Source organism: Sciurus vulgaris (genome assembly GCF_902686455.1).
Source record: "Sciurus vulgaris genome assembly, chromosome: 6".
In the NCBI taxonomy this organism is placed as follows: domain Eukaryota; kingdom Metazoa; phylum Chordata; class Mammalia; order Rodentia; family Sciuridae; genus Sciurus; species Sciurus vulgaris.
This window is the reverse complement of record NC_136466.1, coordinates 108,389,932-108,414,607: the sequence shown is the minus strand read 5'-3', so window position 1 is coordinate 108,414,607 and position 24,676 is coordinate 108,389,932. Positions and strand designations below refer to the sequence as shown.

Sequence of the window (24,676 nt, the reverse complement as noted above, 5' to 3'; positions counted from 1 at the left end):
CAACATCTGCAAAAGAAAATTCTTTGAGTGACAGCTATGTGTTTTTACACTGATACTCAGCTTGAAGATTAAAACTGGTGATTCCAAGGAGACTTATCCACAAACTAAATAACTAAATAACTAGACTTGCCAGGTTTTTGATTGGAGGTGAAGATCTGTACATGTAAATAGAAGGAAAATAGTGGAGTTAATTTAAAACTAAAAAAGAAGAGAAAGGGAATGGGGGAAGATAATTAAAACATGAATGTTTAAAATAAGTATATTTCATAATATTTACAGAGAGCAAGTTATTACAGAGAAGCTATAGGGGATCTTACTTTATATGTTTGACTTTTTTAATAACAAACATAATTAGTATTCCAATTAAAAATTCCTTTTGCTTAAAAATAGGGTAGAGATCCATAGTTGACTGATGTGAGTTTTGCTGATAATCTAAACTCAATTAAATGACCTGTACCATGCTGTGAAATTCAGGGTTTAAACTATAAATATCAGCAAAGAAAAATTCTTCAAGTGATAACTATATGAATAATGCTGATATTCAATTTTAAGATTGAGATTAATTATTCCATGTGGACTTAACAACAGCTAAATAACTGGGCTTACCCTGAATCTCAATGAGATGGTATAATACATCCCTTCAAAAGTAGGATAGGGCCTGTGCCTTGTAGATTAAGAAAACTCCTTTAGGTTAAGTAGTTGTGCTTTTGCTCTCCTGGGCTTAAAAGAAAAATCCCTCTTGGTTATAGACCATGGAGAAGCAGAAACTGCCTTTGTGAAGCTGCGACTTTGTGCTTTGGTGTGCTTCAAGTGGAAGCAGCAGTGCTGTGAAAGATTCAAGGCAGCATAGTGACTCAGTGTGTAACAGAAACACTTGTGTCTAGTCACCAATACTCTGCATTCTCCTGGCACCTCTCAGGTCTGTCATCTCACGATGGCTGGTACTTGGTTTGGAAAGCTACCCTTATGTGCAGAGGTTTAATGAGGATACATAAGAGTGTTCTGAGTTTTGGAATGGAGAGTTGCCAGAGAAAAATCAACAGAGAAGCCATGCGGCTGTGATTTATTTTCTTTACTTGTTCATTTTCTGAGAAAGAACTCTAAAACTATTTTCAGGTTTCATAGATCAGTGTCATATTGACCATCCTACTCCACCGGCTTCCAATGCTGACCTTTTCAAGTCTGAGTCAGGATCTTTGAGTGTGAGGTCTTCAGTTTTCTTCATTATCTGGAGGATGACTAGAGATCAGCGTGGGCACATCGTGGGTTTTATCAGTTAGGACTCACCTTGGCCCCTTGAGTGGTCCTTTGGAATTCTGCTTTTAGTTCAGTGATCCTTCTTGCTCCAGCTGGTTTTGAGATTGGTTTTATTTGGAGCCATAGCATCTTGACTGGAGAACGGAGGCTGTATATATGCTCAAAGAAAAGCTTGGGAGAAACAATTGTCATTCTTTAGGTGTAAATGCTCTTAGGAAAATTTAACAAAAGTTCATCATTTCCTCTTTACATGTTTTATAACCTGTCTGTGCTATTCTGGAAGGATCTGTTTCCCTGGGTCTGGATGGGTGGCTGATTTTTGCAATCAGCCAAGATGAGTAAACCCTTGGGGGTGGGGGCGGTCATGAAAGCCAAATCCTGTCAGGGACCACCAGGTGCTCTTAAATGCTGGGTCAGATCTGATCAAGGTCATTTACCAGGTCTGCATGCAACTGGGCAACTGGGCAACTGGACTCTCTTTAAGGAAAGCATATAGTACTTGCGTGGCTCCCCAGAGTTACTATGGCTCAAGATCAGCTGAGGTGGATCTCTAGGTAGCTGTTAATCTTTTTTGGCATCTCTATTCAAGCACTTTCCAAATAGGCCATCTATTTTGACTTCTGTGAAGTTGTTTCCCTTCTCTGAGTTGTTTTGATTGTATTAAATCGTTTGCTGAAACTCAGCTTTGTGTTGCTAGCTAGATGGCCAGCACTTCAGTCTATGGTCCTTGAGTGGAGATCCAGGAACAAATTGTGTCATCAAATATCCCCCAACAACTCCCTGTGAAGCCTTTGGAGCCCTGTGTAGATGGCCCACTGAATTGATGCTCAGTCTACACTGTACCTTTTAGAAACTAGCTTATTTTGGATGGAGGGGCGGCTACTGGGGATTGAACTCAGGGGCACTCAACCACTGAGCCACATCTCCAGCCCTATTTTGCATTTTATTTAGAAACAGGGACTCACTGAGTTGCTTAGTGCCTTGCTTTTGCTGAGGCTGGCTTTGAACTTGGGATCCCCCTGCCTCTGCCTTCAAACCGCTGGGATTATAGGTGTGTGCTTTGGTGCCAGGCCTAAAAACTAGCTTCTGAACAAAGATGAAGCTGTTCTTACATTAAACTTTGCCTGTTTTTCTATTCAAAATGATGCTTATTCATCTCAACAAGTATTTATAGAGCTCTGACTATGTGCAATGCAGTGTGCTAGGCATTCTGGGGGCACAGCTGCAGGTTATGGTTCTCCCTGGAGGGGATCTCTGTGGAATAAGAAGAGGGTGCTACAAATTATTATTTGTCAGGCTTAGTTCTAGTGATTTACTGAATTCTCCTTGACATATGAGGGATTTATATTTTCTCAATTTTTACAGAGGAAGAAAACTGTTTCAAAACAACTAAATAGTTTGCCAGAACTCACGTTCATGACAAAGTCAAAGATGCAACTGGGTTCATTAAAGTAGTATTTCTCAAACTGTTCCACAAAACACTAGTATTCCAAAAGCTCTCAATAGGTGTTTCATGGAAATAGCCTTCAGTGGTCAAACGAATTTGGGGAATCAGTGGAGACTTGATTTCTCCTTCTCTCCCTGGAGAATCCACAGTGCACATTAGCATATTGATGCTCTGAGGGCTCCTGCTAAGTCCATTCATACCAACATTATCCAAACTTACTTTATCACAGAGTTATCTTAATATTTCTTCAAAACATCAAAGCTCTTCTATAGGCTGAGATATAGTTTTCATCCATTTTCTTGAGTTGAACCTAACCATTTTTAACTTTGCTTTGTTAAAAAGAGAGAAATTATTTCCCTTCTGTGTGTGTTTATGGCTCTTTCCATAGCCCTTCTTAGCTTCCCTATGGAATAGTGGGGGACCAGACGCCTAGGCAAAGTTGGAGAGTCTTTGAAGGTATTCGCCAGGAAGAAGGCATTTGCTGCAGATGTGTGGAAATGTGTGTGTGTGTGTGTGTGTGTGTGTGTGTGTAAGATTGAACAGGGGGGCTGGGGCTGTAGCTCAGTGGTAGATTTCTTGCCTGAAACCAATGGGTTTGATCCTCAGCACCACATAAAAATAAAGATATTGTGTCCATCTACAACTAAAAGATATTAAAAAAAAAAAAAAAAAAAGAACAGGGGAGATTGATCGTTTCTTTCTTTGACCAACTTGGTTGAAGGAAATTAAAGAAATGTGTCTTTCAGCAGGGCCTGCTATTCTCCCTTTCTGCCTATGTAGCTGAGAGGTAAATATGCGATGGGGAAGTTTGGAATACTTTGGAAGTCTGATTTTCTTTTCACTTAATAATTTGCTACTCATATGTTTAGAAAGATTGCATGGTGTGTATTTTTTTTTAATTTATTTTTATTGTAAACAAATGGGATACATGTTATTTCTGTTTGTACATGGAGTAACAGCATAACATTTGCATATTCATATATTTACATAGAGTAATGATGTTTGATTCATTCCGTTATTTTTTTCCTTCCCCCTCACCCCTCCCACCTCTCTTTTCCCTCTATACAGTCCCTCCTTCCTCCATTCTTGCCCCCCTCCCACTCCCCATTGAGTGTCATCATCCGTTTATCAGTGAGATCATTCGCCTTTTGGATTTTTGAGATTGGCTTATCTCACTTAACATGATATTCTCCAATTTCATCCATTTTCCTAATGCCATAATTTTATTATTCTTAATAGCTAAGTAATATTCCATTTTATATATATATATATATATACCACAGTTTCTTTATCCATTCATCAATTAAAGGGCATCTAGGTTGGTTCCATAGGCTGGCTATTGTGAATTGAGCCGCTATGAATATTGATGTGGCTGTATCTCTGTAGTATGCTGATTTTAAGTCCTTTGGGTGTAGGCTGAGGAGTGGGATAGCTGTGTCAAATGGTAGGTCCATTCCAAGTTTTCTAAGGAATCTCCACACTGCTTTCCAGAGTGGCTGCACTAATTTGCAGTCCCACCAGCAATGTATGAGTGTACCTTTTTCCCCACATCCTCTCCAACACCTATTGTTGCTTGTATTCTTGATAATGGCCATTCTAATTGGGGTGAGATGGAATCTTAGTGTAGTTTTGATTTTCATTTCTCTTATTACTAAAGATGGTGAACATTTTTTCATATGTTTGTTGATTGCTTGTACATCTTCTTCTGTGAAGTGTCCGTTCATTTCCTTAGCCCATTTGTTGATTGGGTTATTTGTATTCTTGGTGTAGAGTTTTTTGAGTTCTTTATATATTCTGGAAATCAGCGCTCTATCTGAAGTATGAGTGGCAAAGGTTTTCTCCCGCTCTGTAGGCTCTCTCTTCACATTGCTGATAGTTTCCTTTGCTGAGAGAAAGCCATTTAGTTTCAATCTATCCCAGTTATTGATTCTTGCTTTTATTTCTTGTGCTATGGGAGTCCTGTTAAGGAAGTCTGATCCTAAGCCAACGAGGTGAAGATGTGGACCTACTTTTTCTTCTATAAGATGCAGGGTCTCTGGTCTGATTTCAAGGTCCTTGATCCATTGTGAGTTGATTTTTGTGCAGGGTGAGAGATATGGGTTTAGTTTCATTCTGTTGCATATGGATTTCCAGTTTTCCCAGCACCATTTGTTGAAGAGGCTATCTTTTCTCCATTGCATATTTTTGGCACCTTTGTCTAGTATTAGAAAATTGTATTTATTTGGGTTTGTGTCCGTGTCCTCTATTCTGTACCATTGATCTACCTGTCTATTTTGGTGCCAATATCATGCTGTTTTTGTTACTATTGCTTTGTAGTATAGTTGAAGTTCTGGTATTGCGATACCCCCTGTTTCATTCTTCCTGCTAAGGATTGCTTTAGCTATTCTGGGTTTCTTATTCTTCCAGATGAATTTCATAATTGCTTGCTCTATTTCTGTGAGGTACATCATTGGGATTTTAATTGGAATTGCATTGAATCTGTATAGCACTTTTGGTAGTATGGCCATTTTGACAATATTAATTCTGCGTACCCAAGAACATGGGAGATCTTTCTATCTTCTAAGGTCTTCCTTAATTTCTTTCTTCAATGTTTTGTAGGTTTCATTGTAGAGATCTTTTACCTCTTTGGTTAGATTGATGCCCAAGTATTTTTTTTTTTTTTGAGGCTATTGCAAATGGAGTTGTTTTCCTCATTTCCCTTTCAGCTGTTTCGTTGCTTGCGTATAAAAATGCTATAGATTTATGTGTGTTGATTTTATAGCCTGCTATTTTGCTGAATTCATTGATGAGGTCTAGAAGTTTTCTGGAGGAGGTTTTTGCATCCTCTACATGTAGAATCATGTCATCTGCAAATAGTGACAGCTTAAGTTCCTCTTTTCCTATTCGTATCCCTTTAATTTCTTTAGTCTGCCTAATTGCTCTGGCTAGAGTTTCAAGGACAATGTTGAATAGAAGTGGTGAAAGAGGACATCCCTGTCTTGTTCCCATTTTTAAAGGGAATGGTTTCGGTTTTTCCAAGATGGCGGCCTAGAGGGTGGCTGCATTTCATGTTGCTCCAGGACTCAGGATTCAAAAGAGGAGATATTGAGACGCTTGGGACCAACTCAAAGCAGCCGGGTGACTCTCACCCCCTGGGGGGGCATCCCGGAGGGGACGGGGGTCCCGGAACGCAGGAAACTTTGTGAAGTAGAACTGCCGGCGAGACGCCCCTCCCCCCGCTGGAGCAGTGAACTCGGACAGCTGGGAGCGCCGTAAAGGAGGCCGCTCGGCACAGCGCTGGGACTCGGAGCAGCCACTGGGGCTCCGGCGGCTGCCCAGGGGAAGAGTGGCAAGGAGAACTGTGTGGACTCAGGACACCGGGGCCTGCCCTGAGGAGGAGGAGAGGAGCGTGGCCACTTGGATTCGGAGAGACTGCACCAGAGCTACAGGCGGTTGCCAGAGGAGAAGCCGCGCGGCGAGCTGTTTGGAATCAGAACGACGCTTCTGAACACCGGGGCCTGCCCTGAGGACAAGGAGGAAGAGGAGCGGCCGCTTGGATTCGGGTGACTACACCAGAGCTACAAGCGGTTGCCAGAGAAGGGGCTGCGTGGCGAGCTGTTTGGACTCTGACCACTTCTGAACCCCGGGGCCTGCCCGGAGGAGTAGGAGAAGGAGGAGAAGGAGCGCGGCGGGTCCTTTGGACTCGCAGTGACTGCATTAGCGCTCCAGGCGGCTGCTCAGAGGAGAAGGCGAGTGGTGAGTTGTTTGGTCTTAAAGTGACAGCTCCTGAACACAGGGGGGCTGCCTGGAGGAGAAGTGTGGTGGGACGCTTGGTCTTGAGTGGCCGCACCTGAGCTCCGGGCGGTGCCCAGAGGACCCGTGCAGCGGGTCACGTGGATTCAGAGCCACTCAGAGGGACTGCTCCTAAACACCCGGGGGGTTATCTGGAGAAGGAGGAGGAACGGGGAGGGTCACTTCGACTCGGAGTGATTGATTGCCCCGGGCTACGGGTGGTTGGTGGGAGGAGGAGGCATGAAGTGAGTTTCTTGGACTCCTAGTGACCGCACCGGCATACTGGGTGGCTGTCTGGAGGAAGAGGCCTGTGGCGGGTCTCTGGGACTCAGAGCGATTGTTCGGGGCCACAGGTGGCTGCTCAGAGGAGGGGCCACGCAGCCAGGCGATTAGGTGCAGAACAGGGTCCCAGGATCTAGGAGGCTTCTGGGTGGAAGAGCCGCACAGAGACAGGCTTAGGGCGGAGCGAAGGTTCCAGGCCTGTGGGCAAATTCTCTGAGGAGGGGCAGCCTAAGGAGATTCATCTGCAAAGGGTGAGGCTCCCAGGCCCAGGAGGTAGGGCCGGGCCCCTGGAAACTTTGCAGAGGAAGGCAGCCCAGCCCAGGCAGTAGCTGTAAATTGAGGGGAACCTCTAGGAGGAAACTGACCAGCGAGATCTCCCCACTGGGTGAGTCTTCCCTGCCTGGTGAGGTTTCCCCACAAGGACGGTAAAACCAGAGACACAGGCCCAAACAGGCCTTGCCTCAGCCCACAGCCTAGGTCCCCTTTGGATGACCATTGGTCAACAAGTGGAGGCACCTCTGCCCACTAGCAGGGAATATACCCCACCTGAAGGCCACCACTCCTAGAGAGGCAGCTTCCTTGTGGAGCACCGCATTATCAACTTCCTCCAAGACTTCAGCCTACTGAAGGCTAAGAGGGGATATATATAGAACTCTTCAGGGACATTGTAAATCAACAGAGGAAATCTGCAATATCTCAGCGGTCCACTGATATCTGAACAATATGAGAAAACAAGGAAAGAAAATGCTGCAAACAAATCTAGATGTTACATCAATAAAACCCAATGACAGCATGGCAGAAGAAATGACAGAAAAGGAGTTCAGAATGTACATAATTAAAATGATCAGAGAAGCAAACGATGAGATGAAAGAGCAAATGCAAGCATTGAATGATCGCACCAATCGACAGTTAAAAGAGCAAATACAGGAAGCAAAAGATCATTTCAATAAAGAGTTAGAGATATTGAAAAAAAAACCAAACAGAAATCCTTGACATGAAGGAAACAATAAACCAAATTAAGAACTCCATAGAAAGCATATCCAATAGGATAGAACACCTGGAAGACAGAACCTCAGACATTGAAGACAAAATATTTAACCTTGAAAACAAAGTTGAACAAACAGAGAAGATGGTAAGAAATCATGAACAGAATCTACAAGAACTATGGGATATCATGAAAAGGCCAAATTTAAGAATTATTGGGATTGAGGAAGGTCAAGAGAAACAAGCCAAAGGAATGAACAACCTATTCAATGAAATAATATCAGAAAATTTCCCAAATCTGAAGAATGAAATGGAAAATCAAGTTCAAGAGGCTTACAGGACTCCAAATACACAAAATTACAACAGACCCACACCAAGGCACATTATAATGAAAATACCTAACATACAAAATAAAGACAGAATTTTAAAGGCTGTGAGAGAAAAGAACCAAATTACATTCAGGGGGAAACCAATACGCATATCAGCAGATTTTTCAATCCAGACCCTAAAAGCTAGAAGGTCCTGGAACAACATTTTTCAAGCCCTCAAAGAAAATGGATGCCAACCAAGAATCTTATACCCAGCAAAACTTACCTTCAAATTTGACGATGAAATAAAATCCTTCCATGATAAACAAAAGCTAAAAGAATTTACAAAAAGAAAGCCAGCATTACAGAACATTCTCAACAAAATATTCCATGAGGAAGAGATGAAAAACAAAGAAGCAAATCAGCAAAGGGAGGAATTATCCTAAAGGAATTGTCAAATAAAGGAGGAAACAAGTTGTGTCAAACAAATAAATAAACAAAATTTTTAAAATGAACCAAATGACCGGGAAACCAAATCATTTCTCTATAATAACCCTGAATGTTAATGGCCTGAATTCATCAATCAAAAGACATAGACTGGCAGACTGGATTAAAAAGAAAGATCCAACAATATGTTGTCTGCAAGAGACTCACCTCATAGAAAAAGATACCCATAGATTAAAGGTGAAAGGATGGGGAAAAACATACCATGCACATGGACTCAGCAAAAAAGCTGGAGTATCCATCCTCATTTCTGATAATGTGGACTTCAAGCCAAAGTTAGTCAGAAGGGATAAAGAAGGTCATTTCATACTGCTTAAGGGAAGCATAAATCAGCAAGATATAACAATCATAAACATCTATGCCCCAAACAGTGGCTCATCTATGTACGTCAAACAAATCCTTCTCAATTTCAGAAACCAAATAGACCACAACACAATAATACTAGGTGATTTTAACACGCTGCTCTCACCACTGGACAGATCTTCCAGACAAAAATTGAACAAAGAAACCATAGATCTCAACAACACAATCAATAATTTAGACTTAACGGACATTTATAGAATATACCATCCAACCAAGAGTGAATACACTTTTTTCTCAGCAGCACATGGATCCTTCTCTAAAATAGACCATATATTATGCCACAAAGCTAATGTTAGCAAATACAAGAAGATAGAGACACTAGCACGTATTCTATCAGATCATAATGGATTGAAGTTAGAAATAAATGAAAGAGTAAAACACAGAAACTATTCCAACATCTGGAGATTAAACAATATGCTATTATATGATGAATGGATAACAGAAGATATTAGGAAGGAAATTTAAAAATTCTTAGAGGTAAATATGGAGTGATTAGTTTTTCTCCTTCTTCTTTTGAGAAACCCTAAAGTGTTTTCATTACTAAAAGAAGGAAGTAGACAATACAATGTGGTTTCACACAACTTTTCTACTGTTTACTTTGTTTTCTTAAACACTGGGGCAAATACATAGACACTTGTGGAATATGCCTAATATTTTTTCAAAGTCAGAAATTTTTGTTTTGGAAAAATCATAAGTAGAATCTGAAAAAAAAGAGTTTTATGTAGCACTTTAGTATAATATACAAATTATTAGAATTATATCATTGTAAGAAAACTCAGGAAAAGCATTTACTTAAAATAAAACAATATTTTAATCCACTTGGAGCTCTCTTTGTAGTTTTTGAGATGAGATAGGCATTGTGCAAAATATAAAATCCACCTTCAATTGTTTGTATTTCTATTTGTGGACACATCATGTAAACTATATGATTTTGAAACATGCAGCTAGAAGTAAAGCCAATTTATACTTAGCAATGTAAAATGTCTGTCACCATATAAATAAAGACAAGATTCATGTATTTCTCTCCACTAACTCTTTTTGAAATATTAATTAGGAATTCAGGATGTCTAAATAATAAAATAGCACATGTAAATATAAGATGCAGCTATCCTTTAGTATCCATGAGGTAATGGTTCAGAGTTTCCCAAGGATAGTAACATCTGTGAATGCTAATGTCCCTTTATAAAATGGCTAGTATTTACATATAATCTACCGATATCCTCCCATATACTTTAAATCATCTCTAGGTTACCGATGATACCTAATACAGTGTAAATGTTACATAAATAATTACTATATTATTTAAGACACAATGATGAGCAAAAGTAAGATCTGTATGTGTTCAGTACAGATGGAATTTTAAAATATTTTATTATTCTGTGGAATCTATTGATGAAGAACCCATGGATGAAAGCCTGACCAATTAAAAGTTTAGAGAAAAAGAAAAACTGTCTTATTCTTTGGCAATCTTTGTTCATCTTCCTTTGACTTACCTGCTTCTTTTCTGTCATACATTAAGTCTCTGAAGTACATTTTAATTGACTTTCTTGAAGACCTTGTGGAAGTGACTATAGTTCACCTGTTCTTGTAATAATGCAATGTATGTTAAATTCAATAAAAAATAATTGTGTTCAATTTAAAAAAAAAAAATAAAAAAAATAAAGGGAATGGTTTCAGTTTTTCTCCATTAAGAATGATGTTGGCCATGGGCTTAGCATAAATAGCCTTTATAATGTTCAGGTATGTTCCTGCAATCCCTATTTTTTCTAGTGTTTTAAGCATGAAGGGGTGTTGGATTTTGTCAAACACTTTTTCTGCATCAATTGAAATAACCATATGATTTTTATCCTTAAGTCTACTGACATGATGGATTATGTTTATTGATTTGCGAATGTTGAACCATCCTTGCATTCCAGGAATGAACCCCACTTGATCGTGGTGCACAATTTTCTTAATATGTTTTTGGATACGGTTTGCCAATATTTTGTTAAGGATCTTTGCATCTATATTCATCAAGGATATTGGTCTAACATTTTCTTTCCTTGATGTGTCTTTTCCTGGTTTGGGTATGGGGGTGATATTAGCTTCATAGCATGAGTTTGGTAGGGTGCCCTCCTTTTCTATTTCCTGGAATACTTTGAGAAGTATTGGAATGAGTTCTTCTTTGAAGGTCTTGTAGAACTCGGCTGAGAATCCGTCTGGTCCTGGGCTTTTCTTGGATGGTAGATTTTTAATGGCTTCTTCTATTTCATTGCTTGATATTGATCTGTTTAAATTGTGTATGTCCTCCTGGTTCAGTTTGGGCAGAGCATATGTCTCTAGAAATTTGTCAATATCTTCGGTAGTTTCTATTTTGTTGGAATACAGATTTTCAAAGTAGGTTCTTATTATGTTCTGTATCTCAGTGGTCTCTGTCGTGATATTTCCTTTTGCATCATGTATTTTAGTAATTTGAGTGTTCTCTCTTCTTTTCTTTGTTAGTGTGGCTAAGGGTTTATCTATTTTGTTTACTTTCTCAAAGAACCAACTTTTTGTTATGTCAATTTTTTGAATCATTTCTTTTGTTTCAATTTCATTGATTTCAGCTCTGATTTTAATTATTTCCTGTCTTCTACTACTTTTGCTATTATTCTGTTCTTCTTTTTTTAGGGCTTTGAGCTGCAATGTTAGGTCATTTAATTGTTAACTTTTCATTCTTTTCTGGAATGCGCTCCATGCAATGAATTTTCCTCTTAGTACAGCTTTCATAGTGTCCCAGAGATTTTGATATGTTGTATCATTGTTCTCATTGACCTCTAAGAATTTTTTAATCTCCTCCCTGATGTTTTTTGTTATCCATGTTTCATTCAAAAGCATATTGTTTAGTGTCCAAGTGTTGGAGTAATTTCCTTTTTTTATTTTGTCATTGATTTCTACTCTCAGTCCATTATGATCTGATAGAACACAGGGCAGTATCTCGATTTTTTTGCATTTCCTAAGGGCTGCTTTGTGGCATAACACATGGTCTATTTTCAAGAAGGTTCCATGTGCTGCTGAGAAGAAAGTGTATCTGCTCATTGATGGATGGAATATTCTGAATGTGACTATTAAGTCTAGGTTATTGATTGTGTTATTGAGTTCTATGGTTTCTTTGGTTGGATTTTGTTTGGAAGATCTATCTAGTAGTGACAGTGGTGTGTTAAAGTCGCCCAGAATTATTGTGTTGTGGTCTATGTGATTCTTGAAATTGAGAAGGATTTGTTTGATGTACAGGGATGCACCATTGTTTGGGGCATAAATATTTACTATCATTATGTCTTCCTGATTTATGGTTCCCTTAAGCAGTATGAAATGTCCTTCTTTATCCCTTCTGACTAACTTTGGCTTAAAGTCCACTTTATCTGATACAAGGTTGGAAACCCCCACTTTTTTACTGAGTCCATGTGCGTGGTAGGTTTTTTCCCATCCTTTCGCCTTGAGTCTGTGGATGTCTTTTTCTATGAGATGAGTCTCTTGCAGGCAGCATACTGTTGGGTCTTTCTTTTTAATCCATTCTGCCAGTCTGTGTCTTTTGATTGAGGAGTTTAGGCCATTAACGTTCAGGGTTATTATTGAGAAATGATTTATATTCCCAGTCATTTGGTTTATTTTTGGTTTTTAAGTTGGCTTGGTTTTTCCTTTGAGTGGTTTTTCTCTAAGGTAGTTCCTCCCTTTGCTGACCTCCATTGTTGTTTTTCATTTCCTCCTCATGGAATATTTTGTTGAGAACATTCTGTAGTGCAGGCTTTCTATTTGTAAATTCTTTTAACTTTTGTTTATCATGGAAGGATTTTATTTCATCTTCAAATCTGAAGGTTAGTTTTGCTGGGTATAGGATTCTTGGTTGGCCACCATGTTCTTTCAGAGCTTGAAATATGTTGTTCCAGGCCCTTTTAGCTTTTAGAGTCTGGGTTGAGAAGTCGGCTGCTATCCGTATTGGTCTCCCCCTATATGTAATTTGATGCTTTTCTCTCGCGACCTTCAAAATCCTATCTTTATTTTAAATGTTAGGCATTTTCATTATAATGTGCCTTGGTGTGGATCTATTATGATTCTGTGCATTTAGTGTCCTGTAAGCCTCTTATATTTGATTTTCCATTTCATTCTTCAGGTTTGGAAAATTTTCTGATATTATTTCACAGAATAGGTTGTTCATTCCTTTGGTTTGTATCTCTGTGCCTTCCTCAATCCCAATAATTCTTAAATTTGGTCTTTTCATGATGTCCCATAGTTCTTGGAGATTCTGTTCATGATTTCTTACCATCTTCTCTGTTTGGGCGACTTTATTTTCAAGATCAAATATATTGTCTTCATTGTCTGAGGTTCTGTCTTCCAAGTGGTCCAGTCTGTTGGTGATGCTTTCCATTGAGTTTTTTATTTGGTTTATTGTCTCCTTCATTTCAACGATTTCCATTTGGTTTTTTTTGAGAATATCTATCTCTTTGTTGAAATGATCTTTTGCTTCCTGCAGGTGCTCTTTCAGCTTATTGGTATTATCATTCATTGCCTGCATTTCCTCTCTTATCTCATCCTTTGCTTTGCGAATCATCTTAATCATGTATAATCTGAAGTCCTTTTCTGGCATTTCTTCTATCATACTGTCATTGGATTCTATTACTATAGAATCTAGTTTTGTTTGGATCATTTTCTTCCCTTGTTTTTTCATGTTGTTCATGTATCTTCCCCTCTAGCAGTGCAGATCTGGGGTATTGCAGATTTCCCCCTATAGGCTTATAGTGGCCCTATAGGTTTCCAAAACCCTTTCTTTAAGGGGAGATCAATATTAGCAGTGCCCAAACCAGACACTATGCGATCCTAGACCAAATAGCCCCTATGGGGACAATAACAAAATTGTCATAATAAATAAAGTGAGTTCAAATGTTATCTTTGGTAAAACAAACAGGTTTGCAATAAGGTCTGCAGTTTCTAATGGAGGACAAAGAGGATGCAGAGGGATGTAGAATGTGGCTGTTAATGGGATAAGAAAAGAATATACAGAAGTTCTAGAAAATAGAAAGGGTGAGAGTGTAATCAAAAGAAATCAGATGTTAGCATGCAAAAAAGGGAGAAAGAGACTCTGAGGGAACAGGTAAACAAAAGGAAAAGAAAGCAGGAAAAATAAAGAAATAAAAACTTAAATTTTTTTTAAAAAGGAGAAAAACGAAAATCGACTGTATAACAGTCATATACTAATGAAACCTCCCAGTGTTCAGTAGCCTGATGCATGAGAAGTACCTGACAATGAGCTTCAAGCCTCCAGCAGGCGTCTCAGGATGGGATTTGCCCCACCCAAGGATCGGAGCTAAGGCTTCCAGGATTATCCAAGATGGCTGCTCTGGCTTCAAAATGTGTTGGCAAATGGGGAGCTGCAGCTCAGGGGTGGACGTGGTCAGCTGGAGGTCCTGGAGACGGGATGTGATTGGTCCGGCAGGGGTCCTGGAGGTCCGGTGTGTTTGGTGTGGTTGTGAGATCCTGGAGGCTGGGTGCAATCAGTCCGTCTGGGGTCCCGGTGATAGGGCGTCGTCAGTTGGTCTTGGGGTCCTGGGGGCAGGGAGCAGTCAGTTGATGTGAGGGTCTCAGAGGCAGGGAGTGATCGGTCAGGCTGAGGGATCCTGGAGACAGGGCTCAGTCAGTTCAGCCAGGGGTCCTACGGGTCCTGGCTATTGTCTCAAAATGGCGGTGTGTATTTTTTATAAGTTAAAATGCAATATATTTTCAAGTCAGGCACAGCAATGCACACCTATAATCCCAGTTACTAAGAAGACTGAGGCCTGAAGATCTGAGTTCAAGGGCAACCTGGGCAACTTAGCAAGATCCTGTCTCAAAATTTTAAAAATGAAAAGCCCAGGGGTAGAGTACCCTTGGATTCAATCCCCAGTACCACTCACACACACATACCAAAAAAGGAAGAAAAAAAAAGGTAATGAAAAACGCTAGTCATATTCCCCATTCTTAAGTAGAATTGTCCTTAAGTCTGTTTCCTTGACATTTTTGTTATTTTTTCTGAATTAATCATTTCTCATTATCATTGTATTCATATAAATGAAGTACTCATTTTCTTATATTTGCTACAAGTAATGTGATATATATAAAGAATATTTTACAAATTACTTGGGATTGTTAAGTAAAAAGACCCTACTCTCCTCGGAGTGCTGGGCTTTAGCATCTCATGCCTACTGTGAGTGGGTGCTTAATGCTTCTTTGATGAATGCCTGTGTATTGCATTTCCTTTGGCTCTAGCATTTGTCTGTCTATTCACTCATCCACTATTTTTTTTATAAATACATGAAAGTCTTCTGTTTTAAAAATTACAATGAAACTAAAATTAAGCATTTGAAAGTGAGCAGTTCACGGCATTTAGCTTATTGACCAGATTGTGCAACCACCACCTCTTCCATGAGCCCCAAATAGAAACTCTTTTCCCATTAAGTAGTAACTCCCAGTCTTCCTCTCTGCAACCCTGGTAACCACCAGTCTACATTCTTTCTCTGTGTATTGACCTATTCTAGATATTCTGTGTAAATGGTATCATACAATATATGAATTTTTGTGATTGTTTTCCTTCACTTAATTTTTTGAGGTTCATGTATGTCGTAGCATGTATCAATATTTTATTCCCATTTTATGGCTTGAATAATATTTCATTTTATGTACATGCCACAATTTTTTTTTCCTGTGGCAATGGGTTTGACCTCAGGGTCTCGTGCACTTTACCCCTGAACTACATCCCATCTCTTTATTTTATTTTATTTAACAGTCTTGTTAAGTTGCCCAGGCTGACTTTGAACTTGTGATCCTCCTGAGTAATTGGAATCACAGCATGCACTGCTGTGCCCAACTTTCATTGTGCTTTTAAAAAAAAATTAATATTTTTAGTTGTAGATGGACATAATTATTTTATTTATTTCATGTGTGTGGTGCTGAGGATCAAACCCAGTGCCTCACATGCTAGGCAAGCTCTGAGCCACAACCCCAGCTCCTGATCTCACTGATTTTTAAAGGAGCTCTGCATTAGGCGCTTGGAAGATTAGGAAAGAAGCATAGAACAGCCTCTCCCCTTGAAAGAGATCATTGATAGTGTGGTGCATACTGAATATGTTGTTTTGGGTTTTAGCTGATTTTCTTTAGTGCAATATGAAGCAAAGAAATTTCAGTATTTTTAATGCTTTGGGAGTGGCATTTGAAGTCCTTGTGTGTTTATTTTCCTGTAACTATTTTATCCCACTTTTGTTATAAAGGGAACTAAATGTAAGCATTACCTTCTATGTTTCTCATACATTTAAATAAGCATTTCAAACTCCTTGACAGATTTTCTATTTCATCTCATCCTACCTACTAGATGGCTTATATAACAGTTACCTAGCGGGTAGGAACAACTGTTAAATTTTTCTATTTGACTCTCTAAGAAATAATTGAAGATGTCTTATGTATTATCTTTGCTTTATTTTCAGAGATTTATGGAGAATAGCAGCATAATTGCTTGCTATAATGAACTGATTCAAATAGAACATGGGGAAGTTCGCTCACAGTTCAAATTACGGTAAGTAGCAAAACAAGGCTGTAGGTACCACGAGGTTAGCAATTCTTTACAAAATCTTATCTGTCAACAGGCTGATATTCATAGGTTCATAGCCAAATCCCAGGGATTTTGAAACTGTTAAATGATTAATGGCAGCTGGCCAACAGCAGTATCTAAACTAGAGGCCCACTGATACAATGAAATAAATTAGAAGTATTTCTTCTTTTGATAATATTTTTCCACTATTTACAGTAGTTTTAAAATTATAACTAGAAAAATTTCTATTTAATTTTCACATAGTTAGACCAAGATTAAGAATAGCCTTTGAGGGTTACTTTCTGTTTTCTACTTAGAACATTTATAAATTCTGCTTAAATTCTCTACTAGAGGCAAACCAATGGGAACATTATTATGCTAGTTTTAATAATTGCTGTGTAGCCACAATAGTAATGTCAGGAACTCTCTTTCCATCCTCAGTATGCACAAAGTATCTTTGAGAAATTCAGCCAGGTGCAGTGGCGCATGCCTGTAATCCCAGCGGCTCAGGAGGCTGAGGCAGGAGAATTGCAAGTTCAAAGCCAGCCTCAGCAAAAGCAAGCATTTAAGCAACTCAGTGAGACCCTGTTTCTAAATAAAATACAAAATAGGGCTGGAGATGTGGTTCACTGGTCGAGTGCCCCTAAGTTTAATCCCCAGTACCAAAAAAAAAAAAAACAAAAAAAAAAAGAAGAAAAGAAATAGATGTGAGTTCTCCTTATAGTTTTAATTTAATGTGCTTTAAGAGGAGCCTTCTCACTGGTGCTTAGTTCCAAGCTGGGATTCTGTTCTGTCTGCTGCTGGCCATATGCTGGGTGGTGGCATATTCTGGTTCTGGGCTCTCTTGGACTATCAGAATCTAAGTGCCTGTCTGGTTTCTGCTTTAGTTTACTCTCAGGACCCTCATTTCTTCAACCTGCCGTCCTCAAGCTAGCGGGGAAAGGCAGGAAGTTCTTTTCTACCCATCCCCCCCTCCCTGGAGGGCCAGTCCTTCAAAGCCTCCTGGCATCTCAGGAAAGCCCTGCAGAGCTTCTCTTTCTGGCCAACTGAGAGGTCACTGGTAGTTTAATGCCCAGTGCAAAATTAGCAAGTTAGCATCTCCCCGTAATGATAAGGTATTCGTGTGTGGTGGGGGGTCAAACCCAGGGCCTCACGCAAGCTAGGCAAGTGTTCTGCCACTGAGCTACATCCCCAGCCCTTCTAATGATTTTACTTCTTATCTTGATTACTTAATTTGTGTTCAAAGATTACAATCTCTCCTGCTTTTTTCTCCAGTACTGGGTATTGACCAAGGACACTCTATCCCCAACTCTTTTTTTATTCAAAGCCAGGCTGGCATTGAATTTATGATCCTCCTGCCTCAGCCTCCTAAGTAGCTGAGATTACAGCCATGTCTTACCAAGCTCAGCAACAAAAACCCTTTTAAACCTAACTCTTTTCTGTCCCTGGGAAGCAAAATTGATTGGCATAAACTTCCAGAAGCAAGTCCCCCTGCTGGGTGCACCCTGATCTGAGAAGTTGCTTTTTGGTGAATAAAGAGCTTTAAGAAATAAAGTGTTAAGATAAATATTGTTTTTGAATGGAAAAGTATTTTAAAAGAATGTCAAACCAGTGGGGATTCAGATATTTGAGGAATTCTGATATTTCAAAGCCTTTGGTGAGGAATATTGCCAAAGACTTTTTGAATGTTTAAGTGAGTTAAATCCTTTGATTTCTTTTCATCTGTATGTTTTTTGGCTTCACAGGACTTCTTAGAATTTTTCTAAAAAACCACATTGTCTTTACTTCAGTGATTTATGCTTTTTAATAATGTACATTAATTGTTTATATTCCTAGTGGTCTCTGTTGCTTTAGTTGAGGGCAGGAAGTCTTAGTATTTTTATCTGAGATGTTTTTACAATAAACTTAGAAAAAGAAATTTCATTGTTGCTTAATTCTTTGTGCATTATCTCCAATAAAGAATGAACAGCCCAACACTCTATAGCTTTGGCAAACAGTTCCGTCATTTTATTTTAGATAGGTGTTTAGATGCCAGGAGGGACCCTGGTACAGATTTTGCACTACACACTGGCATTGGGGGCTATCTCAGAAATTTTAGGGGCACCTTGTCCATAGCAGGCAGGACACAGCAGGCCTACCAATTTGAAACGAACACACCCAGCCAACACAAAGTTTTAAGAAAAGGCTTCAGGTTGCTGTGCTTATGAAATCTTCTTAGACCCACAATGCTGAAAATTTCTCAGGGGGACTTATCAGATTCAAACACTCGAAGTTTCTACCACTGTGTTAGTACCATGACTTCTCAGCCCTCACTGCCTGGAATTGGTTGGAGGAGTTGAACCCATTGCTGAGATCATAATGAAAAGATGTAAGTTCTAAATACAAATCAGTATGAAGCTGGTGAGTGGACTTGACACAGGAGGCTGTGGCTCCAGGAAGGAGAGCTTTCCTAACTCTCAGATCCTCTTACTTTCTATACTATTGATTTTTTAAGCTATTTCTGTCTCTCTGCCTTACCTAAGTTCTCGCCCTTTGTGGGTATGTACATGTATGTACATGTAAATCTCCTGGGTCTACCAAAACCAGGGCCCAGCAGATAAGTGAACAGTGACCCAGACCGTGACCTCCCTCCAGCTCTTTGGGGTGTTCAAGGACATCAAGAACATCTACCTGCACCCTGAGGGAGGCAAATGACTATGTCATTTGTTAGAATGGGAAATGAGCTCTTTATTATACAATGCCAGAATAATTATAGTCTAATTATGTAATACTTTTCCCTACAATTCCGCCCCCAGCTGTAGCTAAATATGTAACATGACTGTCATTCTTCAAGGACATAGTGTGTACAGCAGTATGATGTCTGTTATAGATACAACTGTCCAGAACATCATGTATGGTGAGCATATTTACTTCACCAAGAAAAAATAAAAGATCATGCATGTCTGATCAGATCAAACACAGTATGTGGTCTGATTTTAAGATTCTTTTATGTAGAATAACTTTTTAAAGATGTAAGATCTAAATAACATTTCTGTGTACATTTGATGAATTACTCTGCTGAACAGAAGAATTCATGAAAGGCAGTGTCTAGGATAATCTGGGCTAAATGAGGACCATTTGTCTCTTCTAATGTTCTTATGCCTCTTTATCATGAAAAGACCTATTTTGTCTAAAATAAAGATAATGATTTAGTTAATCATCAGGAGTTTCAGCTGATCCATTTATATTAATGCAGTTCCAGCTATTCTTCCATCATTAGTCAGTATAGGTTTACACCCAAATCATCATGTTTATTGTCCTCCAAATCATAGGATGGTAGTAGTCCTCAGTTTCAAAAGAATCAAAGTTTCTGATGGGCAACACTCTGTATCCCATGGAATCCTTCCTTGCTCAGTATTAACAGTCATTTGTAGAGCACTTTATCCTCACTTGGGCCCTGTGTGACAGCCATTGAGGTCCAGGAGTGAAGCAGAGTTGTGAACACTTAAGATAACCAGCTCCTTCTGCATCATTGTTTAGGAACAAGAAGCAAGTCTATGATCCCTTCCTTTGCCACTTTCCCCCTCCACTCAATTCCAAACTCTTGCTTGAATGTGAACTAGAATGTGTCTAGAATTTTCTCCCTTCCAACCACTGCCTTTCCCAGCCCAACCCTTGTTCTGGGAGGCTTCAGTATGTGTGGTGTGTATGCTTTGGTAGTACGCAGACAGAGCACATTTCACAGGGACGCAGGAGATCACATATTCACCCAGCCACAATGGGCAGAACCAGGGGCCTCTTGCCACCCTACCTGTTGATGGCTGAGCTGGAGTAGGATCAGGCATATTGCTTTTCAATCTTGAGCTCTTGCAATCTATCATAGCACTACATTCTTTATAGACTTTCTCCCTGCCCACCCTGTTATTTACCTTTTCCCTTAAACCTTTAAGGCCTTTAAGAAGGTACAGGGGAAGCCAAGCACAGTGACACAACCTTAACCCCAGATACTCAGGAGGCTGTGGATGGCAAGTTCGAGGTTAGCCTGGGAAACTTAGAGAGACCCTGTCTCAACATTAAAAAAATACCTAAATAAAAATGCCCAGGGATGTATCTCATGGTAAAAGGCTCCTAGGTTCAATCCCCAATACCAGGGGCAGCAGGGGAAAATGCATAGGAAATAGTCATGTTACCCGTACTACCTAGATTTCTGCACCTAGGATACCGTCCTTTCCCTTGTTTCTTTTTCCAGTTTTCCAACTTCTTAACCTGAAGGATAAAAATAAAGACATTTGAGAAGCAGTTATATGGTTCCCAAGAACAGAAAATTAATAAAGCTAAGGTTCTTCTGCTTGAAGAGTATGAATAATTAATACAGGCAATTAAGTTCTCAAACTCTAGGAACATGACTCAAATTGATTACCCCATTTTGCTGCAGGTTTATTTAAATAGAGCCATCAACCAAAGGAGGTTAAAAGTCCATATAAATTTTGCAGCCAGTCGTATTTGTCATGGTGAAGGTAAGAGGGAGAATAATATGTTGCTCCCATCAGTAGTATCCTTTCACATCAACTGTCAGTATAAGACTTTGCTGTGTCCTCTTGAGCATCAATACCTGTGGAAGATTTTATGCTTTGCAGATAATCATAAGATGAATGTTTAATAGATCAGTTCTGGGGCTTGATCTAAGATCCTACATAAAGGCCACAGCTTATATTGACAAGATGATAATAGTATCAAGTATCTGTTTATATACTTAGTTGAAACATACAGGCACCTTAGGGAAAATACTTTAGCTAGAGAGGAATTTATCATTTGATAAAATGTGTTAATTAGAACTTAATTATCTAGCTCTCCAAGTTGACAAATTAGCCCACACAGAGTGTGTTTTTCCATGTGTAACTTCTGAGAGGCAGTTACTGCCCAGAAATGCTTTCCTGTGTTGCTGAGCTCCGTTCTAGACCAGGTGCCTGGAAAGTCCCTTTGTTAAGGCTGACTTTTCTTGCCCCTCAAGAAGCAATACGGCACTGATGTTGGTGACAGCCTTGAGCTTCCTCTTTTTTTTTTTTTTTTTCCTTACTTAAAATGACTGTTTACAAATGCAATGACGGTAATAGAACAGCAAGCAGTTTAAATTAGGTAGACTGGCGCATCGAAATAAGGATACAGTCTGCACCCCTCAGGAATTTCTGTCCTGTTAGGCAGTTCCTCGCCTCTGCTGTGCTCACCCATATCATGGTTCATTGTTTTGCTTCCCATCATACACTGATAACCCTCGTCTCTGCAACCATAGAAACTCACTCCGTCAGCAGACTAAAATTCTTCACTCTGCACGCGTGTTACCTTACTCTTCTTGAATGCAGTTTTTGGTTTGACATTTTAGCTATACTCATGAGAAAAGATAGGTTATGATTCATTTTTGTTTTCACCAAAGGTTTTTGAAAGCCTTAGAGAACAAAGAAATATTACTCTGTGATCTTACAAATAATAACAGTTACCATGTATTGAATTCTTATACAGTATAGTTCCATATCAGATATATGCCTCACACAAATCATCCTTTCTGATCCCAACAAAAACCTGTGAAATACATCATCATACTCATTTTATAGATGAGGAAACCAAGGGCCAAAAAAGATGAAAATTTGTACAAGATTCTGTAACTGGAAAAATACAGAGCCAGATTTCACTCAGAGCTTTTTGTCTTTTTCCTCGTAAACAGATCAAAACAGGGTGGCAAAGTAAGACTGCCTTGATGAGTGGAAAACATGATAAGAGTTTGTTTTATAAGAAAAAGAAGTATCAATCCAGTAAATCAACACTTTTTGTTTTATTTTTATGAAGTATAAGAAAGGCTTTGCTGAGTTTGTGATAGTCAATATAAATAACAGAGCTCTAGCTTCAAAATTGCTGTGTATGACAGTAAATAATTTACTGTATTTGGAATTGCTCTATATTGGGAAGTTAGTTAAAATTATAACCACAAGTCAAGCTCCTGGTTTCCCACATATAAAGGGAAGGTCATCAAGAAAAGTGCCACCTGCAGGGTGCATAGGTATAATGAACTGGGCAAGGGGACTCTGCCCTGTCTGCATTTCCTCATACCAGTGGGTATGGTTGGAAGCAAGGTAACATCACAAAAGTAAAAAAGGAGAAAAAAATATTTTTGTGTCTGTTCCAAAAGGCCAGAATGCTTCAGATCCAATTTGGGCCTAATTAGATTTTCCTAACTGATGGGGACTTGACTTCTCCATGACCAGAATTGTGAAGGAAATGGAATATCACTAATGTAGAACATACGAGACTTACAAGGCAGTTTCATCTGCATCCTTATTCTCTGGGGTCAGTGTCTAAGTTTCATTCAGCACATGAATAGTTCATTCAAATTTTGCTGAATTGCAGTTCTTCTTTTTGAATCATAAATACAGATATATATTCTTTTGTTTATGCATTTATTTTGAAAAACTATTTTTTTAAAGAACATTAATAAATGTTTTCATCTCTGGGCTGCTATAACAATATACTTGAAACTGATTAATTTATAAATAACAAAAGATTATTGCTCATAGTTCTGGAGGTTGGGAAGTCTAAGATCAAGGGGTCAGTAGATTCAGTGTCTGGGGAAGACTAGTTCCTCATAGATGCCACTTTCCATGTTCCCAAGTGTTAGAAAGAACAAGTGAGTGCACTGGAACCTCCTTTATAAGGGCACTACTCCATTCATGTGGGCGGAGCCCCCACGGCATAATCACTTCCCAAAGGCCCCACCTTTTAGCACCCTCGTAAAGGTCATTAGATTCCAACATGCATTTTGAGGGGACACTTAACATTCAGACCATAACAAAAAGTGCATGGTTCTAATGAATCCAGGATCTGTTTACTCTGTTAAATTAACAGATAAAATGTGAATGGTTTTTATAGAGGGACTAACATTAAACTTTTGCATGAATCTTTTTCAGGGCCTGTAATTCAGTGTTTACAGCTTTAGACCACTGTCATGAAGCCATAGAAATAACAAGCGATGACCATGTGATTCAGGTATGGAGAGAACGGTCAAATAGAACCATTCGAGTTTGAACTACCCTTTTCCAAATACTTTCCCATAATTCTCACATATTAGTACATTTTCCTTGAATAAAGGAAAATCAAAGTATGCAAATAACACTAATAAACTTAAGTTAAGATTTAGATATTCAATAAAGAACAAAAATGGTTAATTCATGTCAGAACCTGTGATTTCTTAGACAGTGAGAGGGTTAATTCTTTGGGTCATCTGTTAAGATAGTATTTACATAGAAATAAATCAGAATTATAGAATAAATGCAGGTGTGTGTGTGTGTGTTTGTGTATGTGTGTGTGTGTGTGTGTGTGTGTGTACATATGCCTATAGGAACAGATTTGTTTTCAAAGATATTTATTTGCCAGCAATCGGTATTCTAATTATAAAGCACTCTCATACTAATGTCATCTTCCTAAAAAAATGTGTATAGTAGACAAAGCTTTGTTGAAATGAGATGTTCTTACTGTAATTATTGGAGAGTAAAACATCTACACTTAAAAAATTCTCTGAAAGGTAGACAGACGTTCCACTAATTGGCGCTGGCCTGTCTGCAGCAGGTTTGCAGTGTCACTGTGTGTGAGGAGCACTTGCTATCATTAGTGGAGCATCAAAAACAGTGGTCAGCACATGGTGGCCCTCATGGCAGGAACTTCACCTTTGCCTCCTCTGAAGCCTGCCGTGCACACATAGACACACCTGGCTTCATCCCAGATCAGTTACATCAGTGACCACCATGCCATCCGCACTTTCATTAAGTTATCCAATTTCCATTGAGTGACCATGAAAAATACAAATTGCCCTGTAGCACAGATGAAAAACATTGAGGCCTAGGCCCAGCAAGGTCAAGAAACTTGTCCAAGGAAAGCCCCAGTAATAAGCATTAAAACCAAAATATGTAGCCATGTCTTTCTGACTCCACAGCCTTCCTACCTGGTTCTCTGTTTGACTGTGTTTTCAGAATTTTTCTTGCTGCCCCTGAAACTGAGCTGATGGCTTCCTCATATCGCTGGCTGTTAGTGGCCCTCCAGTCCACAACTCTGTCTCCAGGACCACAGAGAAGGCCAGGCAAATTTCCATTACAGGCCAAGCACAAGTCCCTTATTTCCCTCTATTTACATCCAGACCAGGACACTCAAGGCTATTCATGGGGG

The 24,676-nt window shown here is 39.3% G+C and overlaps 1 protein-coding gene across 5 annotated transcripts in view; it reads left to right on the top strand.

Moving 5' to 3' along the window:
• PDE8B (phosphodiesterase 8B) overlaps nt 1–24,676 on the top strand; it is a 212,931-nt gene that overhangs the window by 128,610 nt on the left and 59,645 nt on the right. For all 5 annotated transcript variants that reach the window (XM_079143574.1, XM_079143572.1, XM_079143573.1 and 2 more), the window contains exons 6-7: nt 16,386–16,474; nt 23,425–23,503. In XM_079143574.1, the coding sequence (XP_078999700.1) occupies nt 16,386–16,474; nt 23,425–23,503 (168 nt within the window). The remainder of the gene's footprint in view (nt 1–16,385; nt 16,475–23,424; nt 23,504–24,676) is intronic.